The sequence below is a fragment of the Hippocampus guttulatus genome, chromosome 17 (genome assembly GCF_054856545.1).
Source record: "Hippocampus guttulatus isolate MCC_2025c chromosome 17, RoL_Hgut_1.0, whole genome shotgun sequence".
Classification (NCBI taxonomy): Eukaryota; Metazoa; Chordata; class Actinopteri; order Syngnathiformes; family Syngnathidae; genus Hippocampus; species Hippocampus guttulatus.
In genome coordinates this window covers 7,727,581-7,749,527 of record NC_141277.1, presented here as the reverse complement: position 1 = coordinate 7,749,527, position 21,947 = coordinate 7,727,581, and the positions used below count along the sequence as shown (strand labels likewise).

At 47.6% G+C, this 21,947-nt stretch overlaps 3 protein-coding genes across 7 annotated transcripts; 2 read left to right on the top strand and 1 right to left on the bottom strand.

Moving 5' to 3' along the window:
- Window positions 1-485: 485 nt before the first annotated feature.
- ube2l3a (ubiquitin-conjugating enzyme E2L 3a) lies at window positions 486-3,254 on the bottom strand. Of its 2 annotated transcripts, none has more exons than XM_086134519.1 (5): window positions 3,155-3,254; window positions 2,641-2,733; window positions 1,690-1,785; window positions 1,423-1,609; window positions 486-1,007 (listed from the first exon to the last, which is right to left on the bottom strand). In XM_086134519.1, the coding sequence occupies exons 2-5, from the start codon at window positions 2,665-2,667 to the stop codon at window positions 853-855; spliced, it is 465 nt and encodes a 154-aa protein (XP_085990645.1). In that variant the 5' UTR covers window positions 2,668-2,733; window positions 3,155-3,254; the 3' UTR covers window positions 486-852. The 2 variants fall into 2 exon arrangements, with proteins under 2 accessions (XP_085990645.1, XP_085990646.1); XM_086134520.1 differs by lacking the exon at window positions 3,155-3,254 and adding an exon at window positions 2,909-3,135.
- Window positions 3,255-3,256: 2 nt separating this feature from the next.
- zfyve16 (zinc finger, FYVE domain containing 16) lies at window positions 3,257-16,762 on the top strand. The gene is made up of 18 exons (XM_086134510.1): window positions 3,257-3,450; window positions 4,238-4,333; window positions 4,653-6,391; window positions 7,765-7,861; window positions 9,991-10,167; window positions 10,256-10,392; window positions 10,466-10,673; window positions 10,852-10,974; window positions 11,408-11,563; window positions 11,634-11,858; window positions 12,050-12,132; window positions 12,212-12,316; window positions 12,432-12,582; window positions 12,678-12,758; window positions 13,573-13,735; window positions 14,359-14,464; window positions 14,541-14,717; window positions 14,822-16,762. The coding sequence occupies exons 2-18, from the start codon at window positions 4,264-4,266 to the stop codon at window positions 14,978-14,980; spliced, it is 3,957 nt and encodes a 1,318-aa protein (XP_085990636.1). The 5' UTR covers window positions 3,257-3,450; window positions 4,238-4,263; the 3' UTR covers window positions 14,981-16,762.
- Window positions 16,763-16,918: 156 nt separating this feature from the next.
- On the top strand, window positions 16,919-21,758 carry sec14l7 (SEC14-like lipid binding 7). Of its 4 annotated transcripts, none has more exons than XM_086134514.1 (12): window positions 16,919-17,118; window positions 17,946-18,021; window positions 18,948-18,991; window positions 19,073-19,135; window positions 19,222-19,410; window positions 19,520-19,615; window positions 19,692-19,752; window positions 19,820-19,903; window positions 20,435-20,541; window positions 20,606-20,745; window positions 20,964-21,133; window positions 21,332-21,758. In XM_086134514.1, the coding sequence occupies exons 1-12, from the start codon at window positions 17,065-17,067 to the stop codon at window positions 21,415-21,417; spliced, it is 1,170 nt and encodes a 389-aa protein (XP_085990640.1). In that variant the 5' UTR covers window positions 16,919-17,064; the 3' UTR covers window positions 21,418-21,758. The 4 variants fall into 4 exon arrangements, with proteins under 4 accessions (XP_085990640.1, XP_085990641.1, XP_085990639.1 ...); XM_086134515.1 differs by having other exon boundaries at window positions 20,869-21,133; window positions 21,332-21,481; XM_086134513.1 differs by having other exon boundaries at window positions 20,606-21,133; window positions 21,332-21,481.
- The last annotated feature ends 189 nt before the right edge of the window (window positions 21,759-21,947 follow it).

The following is a 21,947-nucleotide window of genomic DNA, read 5'->3' as shown; positions in this document are numbered from 1 at the left end:
GCCACGTTAACAACCTGTCACTTGTTGCCAGGCAGATTTATGGCAGTTATCCGTGCCGCAAATCAAACTTGTGCTCTCGTTAAGTTTTTCATGGGGCGCGCCATTGAAGTAAGTTTTAAACACATGTTGCTCAGCAAAATTCATTGGAGCACAATCCTTGGTGCCCCAAAATAAAGATTTAGCAGCCACTTATTGCTAGGCAGAATTATTCACCCCTTGCCAAAAGCCACCTTTAAAAAAAAAAAACCTTGGGACTTGTGCAATCACTTGTTGCTGGGTAGGATTGATGGTGCCCTAAAATCCAGTCACTTGCTCGGGAAAATTTAAGGGGCATAATCGTTGGTGCCCTTTCGTCCAATTGAAAAAGTCGTTCATTTGAGCCGTCACTTGCAGTTTGTTGGTGTTGGGTACCCCCCTTGTACAATTAAATCACACATTTCTGCAGGGGGTTGGGGGGGGGGGGGTCATTTCAACTCAAATCACAATTAGGCAGTTACATATTTATTTCTTACTTGGGATAAATGTGTACGTAACTTTTTAATAGTGCCGAAAAGTCCAATTAAATCACACTATTGCGCAGTCACGAGTTGCTTGTTAGAATTAGTCGGCCACAATCATTGATGCTAAAATAAAGTAAGTCTCACATATGTATAATCACTTGTTACTTGGCATAATTCAGAGAAACAGAATTAACAGGTTACATACATATGAAGAAAGCATTTGACACATTTTGTCAAAAACATCTTTCAGGACATCATTCTGGACACACCACAGCCCGACTAGTTGCTCAAAAATCGAGTTTTGGCAGAAAAGGAGATGAGAGGGGGAAGGCTCTTGTGGAGTTCCGGCCGGTCAGTCGTCGGGTCGGGTCTCGCCGTGCCTCCTGGTGAAATCCTCGGCGTTTCTCATGAACTGCGCTCGGTCTTCCGTATACTCGTTGGCCAGCTCGGCCCGCAGGGGGCGCTCGGGCTGGGGCATGTTCACCAGCGAGATCAGACACTGGATGACTGCGCACAAACACATCATGGTAACTGCGCCACCTAGTGGACTGGCGTGGAGGTGGTGAATACAGTGGGACCTTGCCTTGTTTCGCAGTTTCTCAAACCATCATTTGAGTTGCTTTTTCAGTCATTCGACAGAGCTGCGCGCGAATCAGCAGCGATTCAAATCGGAATTGGAGTGGAAAAGCAACCGGTGAATCTGAATTTTCGGCCAGACCAAAATCTCTCTCAACGGAATTTTTGAATATTATACTACTTTAGACTCCTGTGAAAGAGCTGAAACTGTTACCAGGCCACATTTACCTCCAAAATAAAAAATAATTTCGCCCGAGTTAAATCAAGGTTCCACTGTAAGAGGACTGTATGGCCTTGGTTGACTTTGAAGTCTCTTTCGTGAAGTCAGTGTTGACATTGAGCTGACCTTGGGACGTTCTGGTGGCGGGCTTCCAGTTCTCTATGCTGATTATGGCCAAGCACACGTGACCCTTCTCATCTACGTTGGGATGGTAGATTTTTGTCATGAAAGTGATGCGGGGGGGCTTGAAGGGGTACTCGGTCGGGAAGTTAATCTCCACCCGAAACGCTCCTTTGTCATACGGGGGGCTTTCCTTGCCAGCAACACAAAGAAAAACAATCACAAGTAGGAGGGGGAGGTTGAAACAAGTTCTTTTGAGTGAAGTAGACTTACAGGCACAATGAGACCGTGCCAGATTAAAATGTTGGATTCGTCCACTTCGATGTTGCGGAATTCTCGAAATCCTGATTTGCGGATTTCCTCCAGCTCCTAAAAAGTGTATTTGCAAAAAGCGTGAGATTTCAAATGAAACTGGAACCTTAAATCTTGTGTCAGGCTTCCTGAATCACTGGTTCAAAATTGTGCTTTGGCGCTTGTATAATTCTATTCTCGTGAGTGAAGACATTCGAAGCGCCATACGTTACCGTGCATGTTGATGGCTGGACACGGTTGGTGGCTGTCTTTGGATTGTGTACAATTTGCGGTTTTTGTGCATTATTAACAGTGACCAGTGAAAAGCTACGCTCAAAAGTCAGGGATTGTTTCGATCGATAAATGACGTCAGTGGTATGTGAACGCATATTTTAAAGGGAGAAAAAATAGGGAAAGAGAAGAGGAGCTGCCTACCTTTCTATTATGGAGAAATTATGATTAACAACCTGTGTCCTTTTTTTCCATACAACGTAATAAAGATGCACAAATATCCAACATATTTATGAATGAAACAAGCTTTTTTTAATAGCCGGCCTGTTCGATAATTAACCTAAAACTTTTTTTTGTGACAAAGGCTGCCTTGAGTTCGTTCGTCCACTAGATGTCACTAATGTTGCTTGCATTCGAATGTGTGTCGACACAATTGGAAGAAAAGCCTCATTTAAAGAAGGCAGTAATCAAAAGATGTATTTGATTGTATCAATCTGCATGGCATCTTGAGGTCGCTTTGTTATGCACAGTAACCAGCGTTACATACAAGCAGGAAGAAGTTACATCGTAGGCTACATTCAGTGATTGGAAATATATAAAATTGTTGCCATGATCATAGCACTTGAATCCTGTGTTCGCTTGCATACAATAACGTACGAATTTAATTACACGTATATAATGTATGTGTGCTTTTTAATGTACCTTGCATAATCTCCTTGTGGAAGTCATACTAACAGAACGTCTTAGATTGTCCGTCTTCTGCTCGTCGCCGTCGTGCTGAATGGCCACCACCCGCTGGCCGCACAGTGTGACGTGTGAATAACAAACACAAAACACAAGGAGCTTAGTGGGCTTGTCCAAAAGCAAACACGTCAAATTTGGCGCAGTATATTTTATGTATTACGTTTTTTTTCAAAGTCATACAAGCATGTTGCCGTTCAGCTTTGAAGAAATTACCCACATTGCTTACGTAATGCGATGTTAGAAAATGGAAGTGGCATCTCCTCTGTGTTGGAAATTAATTGGATATCATCCACATGAAATTATATTATAGAAGATAATGTAATTTAAAAACAATTCCGATACCGCCGTTCAGACTTTAGCATCGATGTCAGATCTCATCGATCGGTTTGTAATTAGTGGACTTCTCTGTGTCTGAAAGCCCTTTAACGACCTTTTAGCTTGCGAAACCCAACACGTTAAATGTTTGACTCACAGTTGACAAATTGTGAACTTCGGTCGCGGTCTTGTGGGCTTGAAGAGGCTCGAAAGAGGCGAGTTGAGCCTGAACGCATCATTCTGTCCGCTGATCAACAGTTTTATGTGTCCAAGATGGCCGCCCGAGCGGAAACTTCGGACTTGTAGCATCAAATCAAACTTGCGGAGAAGAAAAACAACTCCTTCTCCTCGGCCTACATCAACGCTCCTGTGGCAAAGCGAGCCGAGGATGACGTTTGTCATCAGCAAGACCGCCGATCACGACGCCTGCAGAGCGATGGCAAACCCCAACAGGTAAAAGACTAACCGAGCCAGGCCCGGAAGCTAACCTACTAGCCACATTTAGCACACAACGAGACGCAAAGGGAATAATGTTGACTCGTTCACGTTGAAGAAAACAACACCCTGCGCCTCTGAAGGCCGTAGCGTGTTTAGTGGACTCGTTCCAAAGGTTTTCGGGCACAAAAGTTGGACTCGCTGACTTGTGTCTTAGCACCTCTGCTAACTTAAGACAAACAAATCGCGCCAGATGTCACAACTGCGACTTTACGTTGCAGTTCAGTTGACGGCCACCCCATTGTCAATGTAAGGATCAGCCTTGACGTCAGTGAATTTGGATTGAAACTAAATTGTGTGCAAATTCTGACCGTTAAAACTCCATTAAAGTATATCGTCGCAAGCAGAAGATCCCATGCAATTAATGTAACATAAGATGCAAAGGAAATGAAATAAATATATGGAAAGGCTAATCTATCCCATCTCCCAACAAAAGCACCAACAAAATAAAATAATAGTGCTCTTCAATTGATTAATAACAGTAGTACCGATTAGTCGATTACCTGCTATGTTTTTATCGGATTGGATAAGAGCACAAATTTTGCGATTGTTTCTATGACAAGAAGGATGGAACATACTGTATATATTGACATGGAGGATTAGCCCAAATGCCCACGGATGTCAATGGATTTTTTTTCCTTGATTTAAAATGAGGAACTGAGGAGAGTTTGGTGTACTATTATTTTTGTGTTGACTCTCACAGGCAACACAAATCCATCAGATGTTTTTTTTTTTTTTTTTTCAGGCTTTAGGAGGGATTGTGAAGCCAGCATGGACAGCTTCTTCAAGGCGGCTGTTTGTGACCTGGACAAAGTGCTGGATGATTTTGAGCTGAGTGCAGGTGAGGTACTGAAGGAAGTGGAATTTAATTCCGATTACAAGATGAATAACGTCGAGCGGATCCTCATAAATGTCTTTTCTTACGATGCTTTGATGTGATGTTTAGACATAATTCACCAACTCTGCATGGGAATTATGGAAGGTGTTTATGTCCTAAAAAAAAGTAATCAATGCAAAATAATCGCCCCCCTCACGGTCATGGAAGGGCGTTACAGTCATTGTAATTGATCCGTTTTTTTCGCTCTAGCCAAAATTTGAGTTTGAAATGAGCTTTAGAAAATGCGCTTTTCACTGAGAATTGTCTTTTTGGTGGCTTGCAGATGAAGTGGACTGCAAGACAGTCTTCCGGAAGCCTCCACCGCACAACTTCACCACTCTGGGATCCTCCGAGGCATCCGGCGTGCCCTCCAACCCGCCTGACCTCAGTTCTCTCCGCTACGACGTCGCCAGCAGCAGCGGCAGCGGGAGCAGCTGTGCAGATCAAGACGGAGAGGCCAAAGTTCAGCCTCTGACCGGCGTGGACCTGCTCTCCTCCGTAGATCACGGCGCTGCTCAAAGCTCGGCGCCTCCCTGCCCCGACCGGGCCCTCAAACCCGTGTGCGACCTGGTCAACGACACCAGCTCGGCGGTCCTGGTCCGAGCCGACAGCCACGATGCCTTCAGTGAACTTGATGCCGCCGAGAAGCAGTTGGAGGAGAACAAATTGGAGGAAAACGAGGAGGAGCAGCTACTTTTGGACTTTAGCAACCTAGCGCTGGCTGATCCAGACGGGCCCAGTCAGAACTCAAACTCGCACCAGCAACTTGCAGAATCCTCTTTGAGTCTTCTGGACATCATTCTTCCTGCATTTCCTGCAGAGGACGCGCAAAATGAAGCGCAAGATGACGACGAGGCCCAAGATGAAGGCTACGAAGAGGAGACTCAGGAAGACGACGCGTCCTCAGAACCGCGTAACCAGGATCACCAGCACCCACCCAAAGCGAGTGCTCAAGCCTCAAGCGCCTCAGTCGACTTTGTCGAACCGTCAGGGCAAAGTAAAGAGGAGTCTGTGAAAGATTCTGACGCTGAAGCTTCTGTGGGCAGCCCTCAGCTCCTGGAGCCTGAAGAGCAACATGAAGATGAGGAAACGGAGGCAGACTCTCTGTCAGCTTTGGACAATTCTTACCCTGAGGAACCCCTCGACTCCGTATCCCAGCAGCATTGCCTTTTAGAACCTCTTGCCCTCATCCCTCCCGCGGAACCTTTGCACTCGGAGCCCAGCCCGGTGGATCCTCTGGAGTTTGGCTTCGAGTATCTCCCCGAGAGCGACCAGGGCGAGCTGCTGGTCACGGATGAGGAGCTGGACGCTTTCCTGCAGGCCCACACCGAGGCGGAGCAGGCCAGCGGCATCGCCTGCTGCAGCAGCTCGTCTGAGGCCCTCCAGTCGGAAAACGTGGTCTCGCCGAACAGAAATCCGGAGCAGGTGCTTGCGGACGAGGAGCTGAGTAGCTCCAGAGAAGATCTCGAAGGCCTCGCCTCTCCGGAAAGTGACAGAAGCTTGCATGCGTCATCTCAGGCTCAGGACTCGCCATGTCAGGAAGATGCCTCTAGAGGGAGCCATTTCTCCACCAGCAACTCTTTACAGTCCGAGCAGCAGGTAGCCTACGGAGGGGCAAGACCCAAGCAGCTGCTTTCCCCCCCTGCCCAAAATCTCCAATCAGCAGAGGTGGATGACGAGCTGCCCACTTGTTCATCGAAACTGGAGGACGAGGACGAGAGTCCACACACAAGCCTCTCCTTCCTCCCGCATTCCCTCAGCAGCCCGGTCTACGCTGCTCCGGAGCCCCCGGAATACACGGCGGGGTACGACGAACTCTCCGAGCCGCCGCCCTACCCCGGCGAACCTTCCGCCGCGGAGGGTTGCGCTCGTCCCAACAGCTGGAAGAAGGACGGCGCCGAGGAGAAGCTGGGAAGCTGGCAGCCCGCCTGGGTGCCCGACTCGGAAGCCCCCAACTGCATGAACTGCTCGCACAAGTTCACCTTCACCAAGAGGCGGCATCACTGTCGCGCATGCGGCAAAGTACGTACGCCGAAACCCGGGCCGGTAATCCGGTTTGCTCAAACTTCAATTGTCCTTTGGGGTACTTTTCGACCCACTTGGGGAAATCCGAGAGAGAGAGAGACCGTGTAAATATGCTATGCGTCGTAATTTGACCTTCCCGCCTGCTTTGAACACATTTGCAAGTACAGTCTTAAAACGGGGCCCAAGTAAGACTGACTTTTTTTCTTAGATCGATAACATTCAGTCCATATTCATTCATTCTTTCATTTTCCGATCCGCTTATCCTCACAAGGGTCGCGGGGGGTGCTGGAGCCTATCCCAGCTGGCTACGGGCAGTAGGCGGGGGACACCCTGAACCGGTTGCCAACCATCGCAGGGCACACAGAGACGAACAGCCATCCGCGATCACACTTAGGGACAATTTCGAGTGTTCAATCAGCCTGCCATGCATGTTTCTGGAATGTGGGATGAAACCGGAGTACCCGGAGAAAACCCACGCATGCCCGGGGAGAACGTGCATCCTCCACACAGGGAGGCCGGAGCTGGGATTGAACCCGGTACCTCTGCACTGTGAGGTCGACGCGCTAACCACTGAACCCACCGGGCCACCCTCTCCGCATTTATTTGAAAAAAATGTACATAAATGTACATAATTCCTGTGATAAATGAGGCACTATTGTAGTCCTTTGAGCCTCTTGCCCCTCTCTTCGCTGTGCAGAAATGGGAGACTGCTTCTGCGTCCCTTCCAGTCAAGCGCAGTGCTACCTGCCGACAGCATGGTGCTACCTTGCTGTCGTACTACAACACGGTACTATACTGAGGCCGCGCAACTTGAATTTGGGACCTGCCCACGTATTGTAAAAAATCACTAAAAATGGTCACCTTCAACAAATCGGACATTTACTCCACCACAAACATACCCAACGCAGTCCTATGGCCTGCATCACAAGGCTTCGCGAAGTGCTTCGCTGTTATTTACAAACACAACAGAAACAGGTTTTTGTTTTGGCACGCAAACATCCATCCGTCTTTTTTCTAATGGAATCGAACCCTGCACCTCTGCACTGTGAGGCAGACGTATTAACCAGTCGCGTGTACGTTCAAATGTCTCGGGAAAAAAAAAAGATCGGATCAAACAAAGGCATCCCGCCCCTCCTTTCCGTTGTTGTTTTGAAACGAGAGCTTATCTTAGCATCCGCCGTTAAACATAGACCAGAGGATTGATCGCGGCAGAGAGCATGAGGAAGCACTTCTCCCGCTTCTTTTTTCCGCTGAGCTCCACTTAAGTCCTGATTAAAGAGCATTAAGAGGACCGTTTGGGATGCGCCATTGTTCCTGACACACTTTTGCCACTCATCGTCTTTGGTGTGTTGCCTCGCTTGTGTTGACAGGTGTACTGCGCGGCGTGCTGCAACAGGAAGTGCAAGCTCAAGTACTTGGAGAAGGAGGCGCGCGTGTGTGTGGTCTGCTTCGACACCTTGCGAAGAGGTAAGCAAAGTCAAACTTCAGGACCCCGGTGGAGATGTTGGGACACATTGGGTCTATTTCTGCGGATATTTCCGTCTTTCCCACGTCGTCATAGTTTAAACCTGTGATTTTCGACGGGTGGCCGTGAACAGGTTGTGTGCTTTTGGCGGGTATGTCAAACCGATTTGAAACCGTGTTGAAAATTGTAATTTACTCTATATGGAATTTCAGAGGAGGTATTGCACCATTGCACAATTGTTGCTAGACTGCTTCATCGTATAAACGAAACATAAATCTGAAGCCTGACGAGCACAGTGGGACACCTCAGGATACCGTCTTAGGTCCACCTATGTGATTTATAAAGAAAGGAAAACATTCATTGTTCAGATATAAAAGTGGGTCGCGACTTTGCAACAATAGGAAGATGTGAGTCCGAGGGTGACAACAGTTGCGAACCACTGGTTTAGACGATTAAACTTATGGGGGGGCGGGCAGTTGCAAGGGTTGGCACATAGGGCATATTTTCCGCATTTTTGGACTGAAGTTATTTTTAAAAGTGGACTGCTGTCATTGCGGCGTCACCGCGCTCCGTATTCTGCAGCGTATTAATATTGAAGAGCACTCGCGCCCACGGCGAGTCTCTCTGAGGCTGCTCGCGAGCCAGAAAAGTCCGCCCGACAGAACCATTGACTCTGCCTGCTTTCAAAAGCAGATTTCACCTTTTTGTCCCCTCCGCTGCAGTGTGAACATGCTGAGAGGCGAGGGGACGAAACGGGTATCAAGTTGGGGGGGCGGGGTGGGTGCGCGTGTGTGTGTGTATGAGTGTGTGTGTCTACTATTTGTTTGGAAAAGTGTCCCTAATTGCGAGGAAGATTATCATGGGGTTTGACTGTATTTATGTGTCTACTTTTGTCGTGTGCTTGCGTGTGTGTGTGTGTCCACTATGAGTGTTTTTTTTTTAAACTTTGTCTGTGTATGCGTGTGTGTTTTGGAGTCCCGCCTGTGTGACGCTTGCAGCCTAAATTAGGAATTTAAAAAAAAAACGGAGGCGATGTACTCTTCTGCAGCCCATAGTCTAGAGTGAAGTGACGCCATCCACCCCTCCCACCCCCTTTCCTCCCTCCCGTCCCTCTGTTCCCTAATATACTAGCTGTGCGCAGACTAGCACAAGCTACATCCATACACACACGCATGCACATGTCCATGCACACACGAACCCTACCCCTAAGGTTAGCATGCTCGAGCTGTAAAGACTGAAGCGAATCACCGGAGTGTCTCGAAGGTGGACGAGCGTGGCGAGGTGAGATGCATGCTGCTCTTCACTAACGCAACTTTGACTTCTTGTTTCATGAGAAGACTTAAAGCGTGTCTTTGACATTGTGTCGCCCCCCCCCCCCCCGGGGAGGGTGTTGGCGTCTTTATTGTAGTGGCCCTGCGTTGATGTTGTATGAGTGACAAACTGCCCTCACTCACTGGTGTTTTAATCAGTATAAGGCGAGTTCACGTCAGTTAAATCAACATCGCGAAACCGTGCTTGTGTGTGTGTTTTGTGTCTGTTTCCTCTTCAAGTTGGAATCAAGTTGAATGTGTGCAACGCCATTTCTTGAATGAAAGTCAAGTGCAAATGTCACAGTTGTGGTTTAAATCACCACAAAACGAAATGTTCACTCCCCAAAAGCAAACATAACCAATATGGCCAGGTAGGCATTTTTGGCCTAGTGCTGAAATTAACTCATTCAGTACCAGCCAATTCTGGACCAAGTCTGAAAAGATGGTTAAAAACGTCTTTGGGAGTGAATGAGTTAAAAAGAAACATTCATTATTATTACTGGGTAGATGTCATATTTCCCGTTTTATTCTCTGTCGGGTTTTCTTTTCCCAAAAAAATGTGTTGCAGTGTGAAAAGAAGTGGGGGAAAATCATCATATTTTTTTCAAAGGCCGTTATTGGCCGATGAATTTGACCGGCTTTAGTTTCTACACCAAAATGTTCAGCCAAACTGCATATAATCATGAAACTAGGCATAGACCGATGATCAGCCGGGTTTATTTCTATTCAACATTTTGAGAAATCTCAGTAAGTCCTGATAAGAGATGAATTAGTTTCAATATCCGCCTTACCCGTGTCTCGGTTGTGGTTGCTCCGTGCAGCCCAGGCCCTGGAGCGGATGATGAGCCCCATGGGTCCTAGTCCCAACCCCAACGTGCCATCCGAGTACTGCAGCACCATCCCGCCCCTGCAGCAGGCCCGGGCCGCCGGCACCCTCAACTCGCCGCCACCTACCGTCATGGTCCCCGTGTCGGCGCTCAAACACCCAAGCAACGATGGTGCGACGACGCCACTTCCTCCGCTTGGCCATCTTGCGTCCTCACGTCATCCCACCACTCCCCTTTTTTTTTTGTGTCACCGTTGCAGGTTGCCCTCGCGAGCACAAGCGGGTTTGGTTCGCCGACGGCATCCTGCCCAACGGCGAAGTCGCCGACACCAGCAAGCTGTCACTGCCCGGCTCGCGGACCTCGCAGGAGCTCGCCGGCGCGCCGGAGGAAATAACTGTACGCTTGAAGAAGAAAACTCGCAAGGGGCGCGCCGGCGATGATCCGACAAATCCCTCCTGTGTTTTATCAGCCGAGCTCTGCGGGTTTGGATGGCGAAAGCGGCGGCCACTTGAGTCCCGAGGTTCCGGAGGGGGTCCCGTTGCCCCCGTGTGGCCCCTGGCACTACGCCCTGCTGGCGGGTTTGGGTTCTGCGGTGAGGAAGGCCTCCAGTCTGCTGCCCGACTGTGAAGACCAACTTCCGCCTCTCCTCATCATCACCGGAGAGGACACAGCAGCGGGTCCGTCTGTCTTTATGCCTCTGTCCCTTCATCTGTTCATCCCACTGTCTGTCTCTCTCTGTCTTCCTGTCTGTCCCCCTAGTTCTTTTTCAATCTCTGACTCTTAGTCACCACTGTCTCTCTAGTGAGAATTTGGGTTTCTTGAATTTTGGGTGTGTCTGCTGCTTTTGTTTTGCAGACATGTTGGTGGAGGAAAGCCCCGCCCCTTGCCAAATTCAACACCTCTTGGAAGAAGGGGGTCCTCGCCCTTTGACCTTTGTCCTCAATGCCAACCTGCTGGTGAATGTCAAGATGGTCACATGTGAGTAAAGCAAGGGGGTTTTATTGTTTTTTTCCCCTTTTGTGCCACATAATAGTTTCTCTCAGAGGGATGTTCATGACTGAATTGTCTTATAAGTTGTTAGCTTTGTTTTGGAGTCAGCCAACCTTCCCATAAATGTCTCCAGTTGGCTCAAAATGGCACCACTCGCCTCTCAGCCCATTCTGGTCTCCAGCCATTGGCTTTCTGTCCATTTTAGGTTTCATTTTCAGATACGATTATTTTAAGTTTGAGCTCATTCACTCCCAAAGACGTTTTTAAACGTCTTTTCAGACTTGGTCCAGAAGTGGCTGGTACTGAATGAATTAACGGGCTCGCAGAATATATGACTTATGTCGGCCCCAATGCTTTTGACAACTTGCGGCGAATGATCACCGATGGCATCCCGTGACTTTGGACGGTTGTTTGGGGTCAGACGGCGGGCGTCAATGCTGGTGCTTTGGCTCCAACGGGCTGCAGGCTCTGGGCCAGAGAGAGCTGGTCTTCCTCCTGGAGTGCGTCCCAGAAGACCGAACTCTCCCCAGAGACCTTTTCACGCTGTTCCTCAGCATCCAGCAGGACGCCCAAAGAGGCAGGTGACACTCGCCGGACTCGGGCCGGCGCACGTTTGACCGCACCCGCTCACGTCGTCGCTCTCGCAGGCAAGTTTGTAGACGACCTGGACAACGTGACCTTCACCAGTAGCTTCCTGGGCAGCAAAGATCACGGCGGGATGCTCTTCTTCTCTCCCACCTGTCAGCCGCTGGAGGGCCTCACTCTCCCCTCGCAACCTTTCCTCTTCGGCCTTCTCATCCAAAAGCTAGAGGTCCCCTGGGCCAAGGTGTTCCCCCTCAGGCTGCTCCTACGACTCGGGTCCGAGTACAACGGTGTGTAGATGTGATGTCATGTCATTCAACTCATTCACTCCCAAAGACGTTTTGGTCCAGAATTGGCTGGTACTGGAATGCACATGTCCAAATGTATTATTTTTTAAAATATTATAAGGATAATAAGTGACTCATGTCATTGTCATGAGCTAATTGTGATTCAGTGCTTGGACCGCTGTGCGCCTTTGCAGTGTACCCCACCACGCCCGTGAGTGTGCGTTTTCGGGAATCGGTGTATCGGGAGACGGGACACACCATCATGAACCTACTGGCTGTGAGTCCTCAAACGCAAATGCAAGTTGCTGCAGGGGGGGCCTTTATCAATATCACAACCCTCTCCCGTTTGAACGCAGGACCTCAGGAACTACCAGTACAGCCTGGCGTCCGTAGAGGGTCTGAGGATCCACATGGAGATGGGCCACAGCTACATCGACATCCCCAAAAGCAGCTTCAGTGAGGTGAGAGGCGCAAGATGGACAATTCCTGTCTCAAAAGATTTTTGCGGGGAAAAATTAAGAGACCACCGAAGGAGAAACTACACGGCTTCGAATGTGAAAAGGTGTTGTTTTTCAGATGCAGAGGGTGGTGAGCGGCGCCAACGAGCACGTCATCAGCATCGGCGCCAGCTTGAGTCTGCAGGCAGACTCCCACTTGGTATGCTTCCAGAACGAGGACGGCAGCTACCAGACGCAAGCCAGCAGCATGCCCGGCAAGACGCGCACAGGTGGACATCATCAGTGCTCCTCCGTCTTTGCGCGAGGCAGGACCGGTGGTGCGAAGCCAAGTGGCGTCATTGAAACCTCTCGTTGCTTGTTGCAGTGACGGGGGCCAGCTTTGTGGTCTTCAACGGCGCCCTGAAAGCCTCGTCTGGGTTCATTGCCAAGTCCAGCATCGTGGAAGGTGAGCGTGCGCGTCGCCTTGCTCACTTAACTTGCATCAACATTCAACGAACCGCCCTTTAACATTTCTTAAATGCTGCTATTTACAGTCCTTTGAATATAGAATAACAATGAAATGAAATTGTTTATCCTGCTTTTTTTTTTTTTTTTAAATCAACAGAATTTTGATCAATACCAGCCAATCACGTCATGATTATTCAGTTATTCATCGTTCCGTGTTTGTGGTGTACTACTTTTTAACAAACACGATGCAACATCATTTTAGAAAAAAACCCAATAAAATTTACTTCCACTTACCAAGCCTAATGAGGATTTAACATCATGTCGCCCCCTGGTGGTTGGCTAACTTACTACGTACTGTATTGCGAAACTTCTTAACCTTATTTTAATGCAGAGCCTACATTTTAAACACAACGATCAAGTTATTCTAATCATGGCTGTCTAAATTGTGATCATGATTAAATTATATATTTATATTTTAAAACCATACATATACATAGAGGGTTGGAATATGGAGCTTTAAAAGTATTTGCATTTTTCTCCGTCATAACAAACATGACCGGCCATGATTCCCTTGCCGACTCTTTTCTGTCTTTCTTAAATGCTGTGCTCATCTGTTCGTCACTACAGTAGTTCACACACTTAAAATAAAACGGGCAAGGTGGAGCGAATCCCTCGTCCATGCCTTCTTGTTGAAAACTGTACTTGAAGAAAATACACTTCGGTGGCAGTCAACGGTTGGATTGCAGTTGAATAGAATTGTCCCCAGCAGCGAGTGAGCTGAATTGATTGTGACGTTTTCCCCACACGTTTAGACGGTCTCATGGTGCAGATGCCTCCAGAGACCATGGACGCCTTGCGCACGGCCCTGCGCGAGCAGAATGACTTCAACATCGCGTGCGGGAAGACAGATGAGACGGAGGTCCGGGAAAACGTCACTGTGCGCTGGGTTGACTGGACCTCACCCGTCAACGCCGGGTAACAACACAACTCAACAACACTTTCCAGTTTAAAGACTGGCCACACACAAGATTTTTGTAAATTTTTCTCTAGTCTAAAATTAAATGCTGAAGAAAAAAAACATTGTTTAAGAAAAAAAAAATCTGCCTGAAATTCATCTTTCTTAATTCTTTCGTTTCAAAAATTATTTTAGTCATTAACAAATTTTAAAAATTCATTGGTGAGTTAATGCCTTATCACAGGGGTGTCAAACTCATTTTTGTCGCGGGCCACATTATAGTTACCGCTTCCCTTGGAGGGCCGTTATGACTGTGAAACCATATAAGGAAGTCAAGAATAATGGTTTATTCAACTATACTTTAAGTTATTGTAATGATGGTTTTGGTCACAAGAAAACTTACAAAAGGCCTCTTATACATTATGTATGAGAATTTGAAATTTTGGTCAAAATTTTAGCAAGCGTCACAGAAATCAGCATGTTTGATTTGCTTTCGCGGGCCACATCAAATGATGTGGCGGGCCGGATCTGGCCCCCGGGGCCTTGAGTTAGACACCTGTGCCTTATCGGAATTGTATTTTGCCAAATACTTGCATTGGCCTCACAAAACCAGTCGGAACCTAATGATTGACAACTTGGTCAGAATGACGAGCGGCGTCGACGGGCGAAGTCTGGACGGCGTGCGCAGCATGAGGACGCAGCAGGATGCCGAGTTTGAGAGCGACGGGCGCGTCATCAGGTGTTCGGAGGTGACGGCATCCTGTGATTATTTGCGCGGCCAACCGTCAGAGGGTTCTCTTGAGGTTGACGGCGGCGTCCTCGCAGGTCTTCTACCGGCTGACGTCCGCCGAGGGCAGCCTGGCGTCGGTGCTGCCGGCGTGTGCCGTCTTCCAGAAAGAGATCGCCATGGCCGCCTGCGGGGCTTTGACGCGCCATCTCGCCGCCCTCGCCGCCAGCGCCATCAACTCGTTCAGCCTGCGCGTGTCCACGCACAATGACATGGTAGATAGCGCACGTTTTTTTTATTTATTATCCTCGTGTGTGCATGATTCTGTTTTTGTGTGTGTGTCCACTGTATCTGACGGCGTGTTTGCCGCGCGTTGCAGGTGGAGTACCAGGCCGGTTGGGCCGGTCGCCTCCTCCCTCAGCGCTACACCAACGAGCTGGACAGCGCCCTGATCCCTGTCATCCACGGGGGCGGCACCGCGGTGCCGCCGGCCGCCGCGGAGATGGAGCTGCTTTTCTACATCACACACGCCATCTAGACACGCACGCCAGTATGGCGGGATCTCAGACACACTGCGGGCGGCGCCAGAAGAGGACGACGGGAAGTCGGAAAAACCTTCAGGCGGACTGGCGAGGGAACCGCAAGTAAACACGAAACACTACACGGCGATTGGCCTAATGGAAGCTTGAGGAGCCGAGCGGATGGTGCTCGCCCGCCTTGATGATGTTTTTGCTCTCATTGACTCAATTTTGCTGTCGGCAAAGTGTCAAAAGCAAACCTGGAGGATGGCAAAGACTCAAAAACGTGAATGTGATGGATGACATTTGATTGACAGGTGACATTTGTGTGTGTGTGTGTGTGTGTGTGTCTATCTCCATCTCAAAGACCAATGACTTAATAGCTCTGAATTGAAATATGAGGACACTATGTTGAGGGCTCGGCTGAGCAGCAGAGCAGCTTGTCCAAGAATGACCAAAAAACAAAATCACAAGCTCGACATGTTCACGTTAACATTTTGGAATGTGTACAAGTTTGCGCCACGCAACAAACAAGTAGACAAAGTGTTGACGCGCAAATTTATGGCCTTTGTTTGTCGCTGAAAAACTCAACCAATCAGTGTTATGGTCGAACTAAAGTAGTGCTTTGGCGGTATCTTGGTGATGAGAAATGTTGACTTATGTGTCGCTGTTTCAGTTTGTCAGGGCATAGCTTTGCTTTTCCGCCATCTTGTGGCATCGAGGGCGATTTTTTTGTGTGTAGCAGTCAATTTCGGATTTTTGCTCTCATATGTGAACCGATTTTTTTTAAATTAAGAAAATGAGGTTGAGGATAAGAAACAAGGATCTGTCTTGTAGTACAGTACATTCAGGGATGACTTATAACGACAGGGGCCACAAGATGGCAGCAAAGCACTACTTTTGACCCAAGGAAGCCCAATTTACCAGTATTGAAACGCTCTTGGTTTCTGGTTCCATCGATTTTGAGGACATCAATCCATTTTCGCCTGCACGTGTCTTTTGTTGGCATGCTTGTGAGAGGACGCCAAGCCCAGTTGACTTTGGAGTGATAGGCAGGGTGCATTCTGGACTGGTCGCCAGCCAATCACAGATTTCAAAGTTCCTTATCTCTAAATGACAGGAGATTATATTCATTTGTGGTGAAGACCAAAGGTGTGAATTGTTAGCAATTAGCGCAATGAGCTAGTGGTTAGCACGTCTGCTTCACACTTTCGTGCTGGGTTTGAATCCGTTTGTATGTTCCCTCAGTAGTTGCGCGGGATTTTCCTCTCGCGTTCCGAAAATATGAACTTGCCCTTAGGTGTGCTTGTGAATGGTTGTTTATGTCTGGGTGCGCTGCGATTGGCTGGCGACCAATCCCTAGTTTGCCTCTTGGCTCGTCGGATTGGAAAGGCAAACGCTATGGAAAATGGATGAATTCTATTACAGATTTTGCTTTTGTATTTTAGGTGAATTTGAAAAGACGCCCATTATAAATTTTGATGTTTTAGTAGTTTGCGGTGAAGACAAACCAAAATTGGATTTTTGTCACATTTGGACATCTTGCCCCCTGCCGTGCTGACGGTTTAATGATCATGAGTAATTCTGAATGTAGCAACACAGCAGCTTTAAAATCATGAGAGTTGTAAGGGTTCAAAGGTCATATCGTCACCAGCATCCCCAGTCTCGCCGAGACGCGCGACTGAACAGATTTGGACCTGAACCGAACCTCTGGGGGATCCCTCGCACTTACTGCACCGTAGTGAGGCCAAAGTTTCTTTTCATCTTGAAGTCTTTGTTGAATAAAATATGCATAAGACAGATGATCTGTTCTTGTTTTGTTTTTCAATATGGAAGATGGGGAAAAAACGTGAGCAGAATTGAGATTGATTTATTTATTTATTTTGGTTTGAGATGTCATGTTGGTGAAGTTTTGTCAGGTTTGTGGTTTCTTTTGGAACAGCTGAAACACTGGGCTTGACTTTTCAGATGTCCTTGTGAAAGTGTGTGCGTGTATCTGCAGGGCGTGTCCCTGGTTCCCTCCCCCCCAACCCCACCCCCAAGGTCTGTGGCCTCCGCGCCAGCGTTCATCCTTCAGTCCCAGGCTGGAAGTTTTGCTGGCAACATGAGTGGCCGTGTTGGAGAATTGAGCGCCAAACAAGCGGATTCACTCACGCAGGTGAAACGCGCTCGAAGGTTTTTGTTGTATTCGTTTGTGGCCGCTTTCCCGACTGAACCTTTCCTCCTTTTGAACCCGAAGATGAAAATTGCAATTGAGCAGTAACATCAGCAGGAATTGGTTCCGATAAAACTCTTCAGCTTATTTGAAGATTCATGTCATTTATTTGTCATCGTCTGTTTGTTCATTTCCAGCTTTTCCTGGGGGGGGGGGGGGGGTGTTCCCCTTGATTTTCTTTTTGCTGTGTTTTTTTAAAGTTCTTATCGCACCATTTCTCGCTATTTGTTACTTTTGTGTGTTTTTTGTGGCTACCCTGATTTATTTGAATCAGTTCTTGGTTGCGTTTTAGTTTTCTTGGGGGAGGGGCTAGAAAATTCTGTTTCCCTCAACGTTTTCTTATTGCTACTTTGCTCAGTTGTTTGTTACTTTCCTGATATTTTTCTCCTCACCCAAATGTTTTATTTCCTCCCGTATTCGGTCTTGTTAGTTGCTTTACTTGACTGTCAATTGTTTTTGCTTCCATCGTGCTTTGTTTTATGTGGCGATGCTTTCCTTGATGATTTCATTTATTGTTCCAAAAACTTCATTTCTTGTTTTTTGTCAAACACGTCTTGTTACTTTCACTAGCTGTTTGATACTTTGCCCAAGTTTTTTATATTTTTTTTTATGGTGTTATGATTTAATCTCTTTCTGTCAAATTATTATTATTACAAAAAAAAAATCTGTTGTAAAAGCATAAATGGAATTGAGATCATTGTTTACATCCTCGGGTCATCTTTTTAGTTTCTCGTTCCTTCCTTTAAGTCTTTTGTTTGATGTGCTTGCAGTTTCGCGACCGAATCGGGGACATCCTTCCTGAACTTCCGGCACAACACGACCACTACCTGCTCCGCTGGCTGCGAGGTCAGTCACAGGGGCACACACACACGCGGACGGACGGACGCGCTCTGACGCGCTCGGACTTTGAGTAGTTGATAAGATAAGAAGGGCACGGATTTAAGATCAGAAAGACGATCACGCCTTGTTTGATTAAACTCGACCGCCACTCTCCGGGTGACTGAAGCAAGTCAACACGTCAAATGGATGCGGGCGTGCTGATTTGATTCCTGTCGAAAAAAACGTAAAACCGACCGATCGCGAATGCATCAATCAGGCCGCCATGTCCTACTCGTGTTTGTCTTCAGGGGACGTTGTGCTAGCTGGATGTTTACCGTGGCATGAGTTTTAAACACACGAGTCTGTTTTCCCTTGTTAGGGTGTCTGAGGCCCCGCCCCCCACCCCTCCCTTGAAGAGCAAACAGCGTGCGCAAATAAAGCGGACGTTCGCCGAACTTGACATCACGGCCACTCCGTGAATTATTCTTATTCGTTCGATATTTCCACAAAATGGAGGATGAAAGTCCACGCGGTTGAAGCCAAACGTGGTTGCGTGCGTGAGTCCCGCACGCGTTTCCTGATTGAAGTGAAACTGAAGACAATACACAAAGCATTGTGCGGCTGCCGCCAGTTTCACTGGAAAGCTGAAGCGCTTTTCTGAACTCGTCCTTTTCATTTCGTTGGACTTTTAGTCATTGTTGCCGCTCTAAGATTTCTTTGGATTGTTTTTCTTTTACTTCCCACAATAATTCGTTTTGGATTCTCACTCCCTGAGATTGATTTTTAAATTTTTTTTTACATTCATACAATATTGGGTTTTTTTTTTGTACTCTATAACTTCCTTATCACATTTATTATTTTTGTTTTTGCTTTCAGACGTTATATTAATTATTTTTATTTTTTTCACAACTCTCTGTCATTGTTATGATATATTCTTTTTGTTTTTATTCCAGCCAGAAGCTTCAGTGTCCCCAAAGCTGAAGTGATGATCAGGAAGGTCAGTTGAATCATATAACCGTTTGCCCTGTGTTTTTTTTTTTTTTTTAAGTATAACGTCTCTGTTTTTATGTGGGTGTAGCATGTGGAATTCCGAAAAAACATGAAGGCAGACACCATCATTTCTGACTGGACTCCACCCGAGGTTTGCGACGGCGCCGCCACTGCGATTGCATCAGCAGCGGCGGCGGCAGCATCACCGTCTCCTGCATTTTGATGGGGCCCACGCAGGTGATCACGCGCTACCTGTCGGGCGGCATGTGCGGCCACGACAAGGACGGCAACCCCATCTGGTACGACGTGTTGGGTCCGCTGGACCCCAAAGGGCTCCTGATGTCGGCCAGCAAGCAGGATTTCCTGAGGACCAAGATGAGGAACATGGAAATGTTGCAGAAGGAATGTCAAAAGCAGTCGGAGAAGGTCCGCAATCATGTCTCCTTTCTTTGCTTCACTCCTGTGACTTTTTTTTTCATTTTCTGCATGTATCATTTCTCTTTCTCTCTCTCTCTTGTTTTTGTCGTGCTCTCAGTTGGGTGTGAAAGTGGAGTCAGTCACGCTGATCTACGACTGCGAGGGTCTGGGCTTCAAGCACCTGTGGAAGCCCGCCATCGAGACATATGGCGAGGTTTGTGGTCCGCCGGCTTGGCGGTAATTTTATGTTTGCGCGGTGTCTAACCCGTCCATGTGTGTGGCCCGTGCAGATCCTCACCATGTTTGAGGACAACTATCCGGAGGGGCTCAAGAGGGTCTTTCTCATCAAAGGTAGATTTCCCATACTGGCCAGCACTTTGTCGAATGGTGTCGCAATGAACCCTCTTTTTGGTTGCAGCTCCCAAACTATTTCCGATGGCCTACAGTTTGATCAAGCACTTCCTGTCTGAGGAGACGCGGCGCAAGCTCATCATTCTTGCAGGTAAGACATTTGGTGGGGGGAGGAGGGCTAAAATTCCACAATTTTCTATGGCACTCAAACTCATTGGAGGAAAGGAGGCCGGAATTGCAGTTTTATGCTCCTTTCCAGGAGCTCCAGTTAGGAGGCCAGCAACAGCATTTTTCGACCAACTGGAGACGATTGAGGGAGGATTAGTTGACGCAAAAATGAAATGAATTACAAATTACAAATTACAATAGCTAATAATCATTAATATAATTTGAGTGCATGACAACAAAAGATCCAAAGGCTTTTTAAAACAAAGTAATGAAGTAGCCGACGAAAATGACTAAAAGAACATAAGTGTCCAAGAAAAAGATTTCTGAAAATGGATTTTTAAAAAAGCTTTAAAGACCTCAATCATTCGATATGGGGGGGGGGCTAGTTTTCAACCTGTACTGACTACACTTCTTTTGGCAGTTTATTCACGTTGCGTGCAGCATCACAGCGAAATGCTGCTTCACCATGTTTGCATTGAACTCTGGGCGCCACTAATTGTTGCCGTGTGAGCAGGCAACTGGCAGGAAGTGCTTCGTAAACACGTGGACGCCGAGCAGCTTCCGGTGGTGTACGGCGGAACTCGCACCGACCCGGACGGAGATCCTCGCTGCAGAACAATGGTGAGCCTCACGCCGACGACGATGAGTGATAATGATGATGATGCCGATGATGACAATCTTGCAGATCAACTACGGCGGCACGGTGCCACGGTCGTACTACATCCAGAACTCGATTAAGGTCCAGTACGACACCAGGGTGACCGTCAGCCGCGGCGCCGTCTTACAATTGGACTACCACGTCACTGCCCCTTGCAGCCTGCTCAGGTACGCGACTAATCGCAAAGTGGTGCTTTGCTGCCATCTTGTGGCACTTATTGGGAATTTAAATCCTCCCTTGGGGGTTCAGCTCATTACTTCCAGATGTTCCCTATTTGTTTACCCCTGTAGTTCCTTGGCACCAAGGGAACACAAGATGCCACCAAAGCACTACTTTTATATTAAAGCTCAGCACACAAGATATTTCTGTAAGTTACACGCCACAGGTGGCAGTTCACCAGCGACGGGGCCGACATCGGCTTTGGGGTGTACCGACGCACGGCGCCGGGTGACCAGCAGAAGTTCGCGGCCATGTTGCAGGTGGTCCCCAGCCAGCGTTACAATGCGCACCTGGTGCCCGAGGACAATATGATCACCTGCCCCGAACCGGGAGTGTGTGAGTGCACCACGCATGCAAAATTTCTGTCTGATGTGTGTGTGTTTTCAATATTATATATTTTTGCGTTAGCGTACACTCCACCCTAAGCATCCTGTTAGTTTCACTTTCACAAAAAAAGTACTTAAAAAATGCAAAAAAAAACCAGGTCATTCAATGAATGTGATTCAGTGCTGTGTCTGCTCTGCGTGCGTGCAGACGTTTTGTGTTTCGACAACAGCTACAGCGTGCTGCACTCCAAGAGGGTCAGCTACACGGTGGAGGTGCTTCCTCCGTCGCCGTGACAACCAAGGACGAGGACCCTCTCGCAGGGACACGCCGCGGAACGTTTGCATTCACCTGACTGTCATTGTGACGCCTGGGAATGTCGCCTGTCGCGTGCTTTGTTAGGGACAACTGAGCTCACGGGTGTGCCTAATGGAATGGCCTCCAGGCATACGTTTGGTTAGGACGCTGACGGCGATGCCACAAAGTTGTCAACGACTGCTCCGTTTAATTTATGCAGCAGTTGTGTATACATTGCACATAATTGAGTTGCACTCGCCTGTCAATCGGGAATTTTTATCACAACAAGGTGACATCAAAAATAAGAGCACAAACAATAAATGGACAGAAAGATAAAGTATCCTAACATGTTTTTTTTTCCTTCTTAATTGAATAACCCGGAAGACACTTGTAACAACAAAATGTTACAGTATTCAAGCAATTTGGGTAAATGATCCATACCGTTGCACTCTTGTACTCAGACACATGCTCAACTTCAGACACTTTCACAAATGTATACATACCTAAATAAGAAATAACACCTATTTTG

Excerpts from the sequence above, each read along its gene's own strand:
- ube2l3a (XM_086134519.1), bottom strand. The coding sequence starts at position 2,667 with ATGACTTCCACAAGGAGATTATGCAAG. Across the intron at positions 1,610-1,689 it reads GGCACGGTCTCATTGTGCCT|GAAAGCCCCCCGTATGACAA; the intron begins GTAAGTCTACTT and ends GTTGCTGGCAAG. Across the intron at positions 1,008-1,422 it reads CGCCACCAGAACGTCCCAAG|TCATCCAGTGTCTGATCTCG; the intron begins GTCAGCTCAATG and ends GTTTGTGCGCAG.
- zfyve16 (XM_086134510.1), top strand. The coding sequence starts at position 4,264 with ATGGACAGCTTCTTCAAGGCGGCTGTTTGTGACCTGGACAAAGTGCTG. Across the intron at positions 10,393-10,465 it reads GCGCGCCGGAGGAAATAACT|CCGAGCTCTGCGGGTTTGGA; the intron begins GTACGCTTGAAG and ends GTGTTTTATCAG. Across the intron at positions 14,718-14,821 it reads TGTCCACGCACAATGACATG|GTGGAGTACCAGGCCGGTTG; the intron begins GTAGATAGCGCA and ends CGCGCGTTGCAG.
- sec14l7 (XM_086134513.1), top strand. The coding sequence starts at position 17,065 with ATGAGTGGCCGTGTTGGAGAATTGAGCGCCAAACAAGCGGATTCACTC. Across the intron at positions 18,022-18,947 it reads CCTGCTCCGCTGGCTGCGAG|CCAGAAGCTTCAGTGTCCCC; the intron begins GTCAGTCACAGG and ends TTTTTATTCCAG. Across the intron at positions 19,753-19,819 it reads GAGGGTCTTTCTCATCAAAG|CTCCCAAACTATTTCCGATG; the intron begins GTAGATTTCCCA and ends TTTTGGTTGCAG.